The sequence below is a fragment of the Lactuca serriola genome, chromosome 5 (genome assembly GCF_051521515.1).
Source record: "Lactuca serriola cultivar US96UC23 chromosome 5, Lser_US96UC23_V15, whole genome shotgun sequence".
In the NCBI taxonomy this organism is placed as follows: Eukaryota; Viridiplantae; Streptophyta; class Magnoliopsida; order Asterales; family Asteraceae; genus Lactuca; species Lactuca serriola.
The window spans coordinates 281868371-281873298 of record NC_136412.1 but is presented as its reverse complement, the minus strand read 5'-3'; the positions used below and the strand labels follow the sequence as shown (position 1 = coordinate 281873298).

General features: G+C 35.0%; 1 protein-coding gene across 1 annotated transcript; it reads right to left on the bottom strand.

Moving 5' to 3' along the window:
* Positions 1–266: 266 nt before the first annotated feature.
* Positions 267–3843, bottom strand: LOC145054470 (hexokinase-1-like). Its single transcript, XM_079002674.1, has 9 exons — positions 3294–3843; positions 2981–3128; positions 2699–2881; positions 2451–2525; positions 2192–2347; positions 2005–2103; positions 1793–1923; positions 1158–1239; positions 267–708 (listed from the first exon to the last, which is right to left on the bottom strand). The coding sequence occupies exons 1-9, from the start codon at positions 3563–3565 to the stop codon at positions 361–363; spliced, it is 1494 nt and encodes a 497-aa protein (XP_078858800.1). The 5' UTR covers positions 3566–3843; the 3' UTR covers positions 267–360.
* Positions 3844–4928: the final 1085 nt, after the last annotated feature.

The following is a 4928-nucleotide window of genomic DNA, read 5'->3' as shown; positions in this document are numbered from 1 at the left end:
TGTCAAAATGCTTATACAGGTCACCCAACTATAGCAAGAGGGAGATATTAAGAAGTTTCATAATTTCAGTTAAATTATATTTGCATAAAAGCCTGTGACAAAACTAAATATATGGTCAATGTTTTTTTTTTGGGTCTAGGCAAAATAAACTTGTTCTATTAGATATATTTCTTACAAGTTTTTTCGAGTTAGATTTTTCAAATCAAACTTGCTTTATCAAGCAGAATTTTAATAGATAATCTAGCCCTTTGGTACATATTCTACAATACCATAATTCAAGAATTAATTCACTATAGAAGTCTCTTCACATAGCAACATTTTTCACTTCTATAATAATTATATATATTTTAATCCCTTTTCTTACGAACCATCAACCTCAAGATATTGAGAATGAGAGGCGGCAAGAAGAGCCGCCCCGATTCCCGACCCATCGTTCGAGTGTACAAGCTTAATAGTATCTGAAACTGTATCACCTACAAGTTCATGTAGTGCACTCTCCATACATTTACTGTATTCGGTGTAGTGTTCATATAACCCCCCGTCCATTGCTATGACTGTGTTTGGTGTTTCCCCTTCTCTAACCGTATCCCTTCCTAATTTCTTTAAAATTCCCAAAATCCCGGAAGCAGCAAGACGAGCTCCTCGTGTGGCGATTATATTGCAAAGCTCGACTACAACCCTTCGTGTCTTGAGGGATGTGTTGGATATCTGCACCAAAGTAGTGTTTATGCTAGACGCTGGCTCTGATACCATGTTGGTTATGTGAAGTCATGAGTTCTCTTTCCCTTAAGGTAGAGTAGGGAGAGAGACTCCGATATATAGAGGCAAATGAGACGGTGTGACTTAAACATCTAACAAAGGTTACATTTTTGTTCCTCGAGTATAACTGATTTTTGCAATTTTGGTCCTAAAAGCTTTTTATTGTAATGTTGGTCCTGATTTGAGGCTTTTGATCCTTGTTACAAGTAAAAAAAAACTATAATTTTGGTCCCTAGGACCAAAAATAGTAATTTTATTTGGAACAACGACCAAAACGTTACAAAATCCTAAAATAAGGACCAAAGTTGCACGAGAAAACCTTTAGGGACCGAAATTGAAAAAAATCAACTATACTTTGTGATAAAAAAATGTAATCATTTCATAATTAAATATTGTACCTCTAAAATGTCTTTCATTTTGTTTCCGACCACTCGTAGATCGGAGGATGTGTCGTGATGCATTGCCGACATCTCAGGTGTCCTGTGGATTGGAAAAAATGAAGAAATGTTTTTTTCTTGTGAAAGTTTGAAGTGGATCGCGATGTCATAAGATAATCATGGGCTAAATAAAAGAAAAAGCAACGTACTTTCATTAATACTTTCAATCCTTTCTATTATAGCATTCTACTTTCAACTTTTTCTTATTAAGACATTGTACTTTGAAAATATTATCAAATCGTAGCATTATACTTCCATTTTCATTTTCTTATTAAGCCAGTATACATTGAAAAGTCTACCCAATTATAGCACTGGAAATTGATTTGTATTTAAATGACATTGTTATAGCGGGGTAGATTTTTCAAAGCACAATGTTGCAGTATGAAGAAATGAAAGTAGAATGTTATAGTAAACAAATCAATAAAAGTACATTGCTACTTCCCGCATTTACCCCTTTGATTTTACTCTCTAAGCATGTGTTTCTGTATTGGTTGCTAGAACACACCTAGTATGCTTCCATTCTACCTCACTCATCCATTGAAATAGCCAAAAAAAATGTATGAAATCATAAACTTTAAAAAACAAAAAAAAAATACCTCAAAATAAACGGGGTTTTTAGTTTCTGGGGAACTATAACACCAAAAAGTGCAGCCTCATCAGCCATTCTATATAAAACTCTTCGAAGAAGTTCTCCAAGATACATTCCCGAAATCATTTTTTCAAATATCTACCAACAAAATGCATTAATAGCAATGAATGAATTCTGTCGCTAAAAATACCATTACCCATTTATGATATTAACATTCACCTGTTCGTTAGGGTTCAAACTTTCAACATCAAGTGCATTATCATACTCCGTTAACGGAAGCTGTGAAGATCTGAAGTTACCCCACTCCATGTTGACAACCTTTACAAAAAAAATAATTACCGACCGTAAATAATAAATCTTTTTGACACCGAAAGTAGAATGCTATAAAAGGAAATGTAGGGTCCACCATCTCGCCGGATTTAGGGGGCGGGCCGTGCCATTTTGGTATACCCTGAGCGCGCTCCACGTAAGCTGCATTTGATCCAGTTCCCAAGATTACCGCGATAACAACGTCTTTATTGTCGTATCTACCCCCGGCTAATGTCCCCACTGTATCATTCACCTAGGTTTAAATTTGGATGTTATTTCTCACAAAATGGAAGGTTATATTGAATTATAAGAATAAAAATATATGGTGTTTTTTTTTTTAATTGAAATGAAGTTACCAATGCGGAAACACGCATATCGACACCTTGACGTTTCATTGCATGTGTTAGTTCCGCAACTACATCTTGACCGACCTATGTAATGAAATAAGCAGTGTAATGTAATTTAATCAAAATCATGAATTTGGATTAACAAAATTATCAACGGTCAACTTGTTTCGGGTACTTGAATGGAATGGATGATTCCACTACTTCTAGAATTTCATTTACTAAGAGAGAAGGGAAAAGGGAATGGAAACGCTAATTACCATGTCGTGAATAGAGAATCCTTTAGTCCATCGCATGAGACTCCCGGAATCAATCGATAATTGCATCACCGGAAACGAGAATGTGAAACCTAACTCCCTCTGTCGCCCAGGAGGAAGATGAAACTTGTCACCTTCATCGGCTACGAATTTTGCAAGTTCGGCTGCGATATAATCAAAAAGGGCCTAAAAAATGTAAAAACAGTTAACTTTCAGATCCCGGCGACCAATTCCGGCGAGCTTTTACTTATAAACGGATATAGGATAAGATATCGAGGGGATTACTTGTGAAGTTCCGATCATCAACTGTGGAGGAATTGAAACCTCGGCAAACTCTTGAGATTTGATACCGGATTTCCCTGCCAATTGCACTCGCAACACCCGGAAGTTTGTTCCTCCGAGATCCAATGCGTAATACACGCCTTCTTCGTCACTAAACAGAGAAATTTTATTCAGGATCGAGACTAATTAGATTTAAACCAAAATTCAATAATCATTTTGAAATCGTAAATAAATATAATTTCAATCTGTTTACGGTTTATCCAAATAAAGATAGGTTTATGATTCATGTACGCAAATTGAATGGATAATTAGTTACCCAGTGGGAAGATTATCAACGTAGCTGATGAGCATCTTGAGTTTGCTACCACCTTCAGAAGCAAGTCCAGCATGCATTTCAACGGTCATGGCGTCAGCTATCTGCTTCAACTTAGCGTTGGATGTTGCACACTTGTCTTCTAATTCTTTAAGAATTTCCACCGTTTTAACCCACCGTCTCGAGCTCCGCACATGGTGGCGCACAATCAGTGAGGCCGCAGCACAAATTGCAACCCCACCTATCACCGCAGCTCCCACCGCAACTTTTCCCATCACAAACGACGAAAGTGTACAGAGAAACAGTAAAGTTATCGGATGGTGATAGTAGTGATCATTCACCAATTGATTTGACGATTGAAGCTAGAAAGGACAAGTGACCTGTTTGATTTGAGTGAAGAAGAAAACCCTATACGATTGGTGGGTGTAACAGGAAGTAATTGGAGAACAGAAAAGGGAAAAGGTGGTTTAACATAAAAATGGAAGAAAAAGGAGGTGGTGGAAAGTGGCCAGTGGCTGCCAGATCCTTAACGGTTTCTCTTTTACTTCTTACCGGAAAAACAACTACACGTTGGATCCCTTTTTCGAATCAATTTCAACGGTCCTTAATGTCACCAAAATTTAAATAAAGTAACGATATATTTGAGCTAAACGTGCACAATAGTGATATACTCTATTCTTATAATTTGTAAGATTATATATTTTTTTATCCCATTTCAGATAATTATAATATCCTCATTTTATGCAGAACAGCAAAAAAAAATATTGTAGTTTTACTTTGTTATAGGACGAGCAAAAACCACACCACAACTAAAATTAATCGCAAAAACCGTAACCGTAATAAAAATAGTAATAAATACCGATGGTGAGGTTTTATGTTTTTCAAAAACTATAAATTTGCGGTGTGGTGCGGTTATTAGTTTTTAAAAACCACACCGTATCGCATATAATATATACAATTTTTTATTAACGATTAATATATTAAATATTAAAAATAAGATAACTTTTATGGATGAAAGAATGATAAAATTCTAGAAGACAAAAATGTTGATTTTTTGTTATGTTTAACTTTAAAAAATGATGAAATTTGACAATTTTAAGATGTTTATTTTTAATTACTAGTGATTTGATGTTTTTAAGATATCAGTCTTTTGTGATTTAAGTTAATTGTCTTATACGTTATGCTTTTTTTACAAGTAATATGTTTAAACTCTTAAAACCGTTTGAACTTTAAACTGCAATTAAAAACCACAAAAAATGACCGTACGAAATTTATGCCGTTAATAACCGAAACATAAAAAAACAAAACCACACCGCAAAAATAACCGTCTAACCGCACTGCAAAAATAACTGCACCAAAAAGTTTTGAAAATGGATTAACTGCATTTGCAGTTAGTGGTAAGATTTTGGCCAATAACCGTAGGGCGCTCACCCCTACTTTGTTATAACTTAATGGTTTGAATGAATATCTAAACACCATGTGAATGCATATGAATTTAGGGACGATTTGGATAATTGTTAACCATTCAAGCAGCCAATCAAAAAATTTGTGAAAAAATACAGATATATTCCAGGAACATTTGCATATGTGTTTCAAAGCTTCAACAATTACAAGAGTAAAAACAACAAAACATGAAGA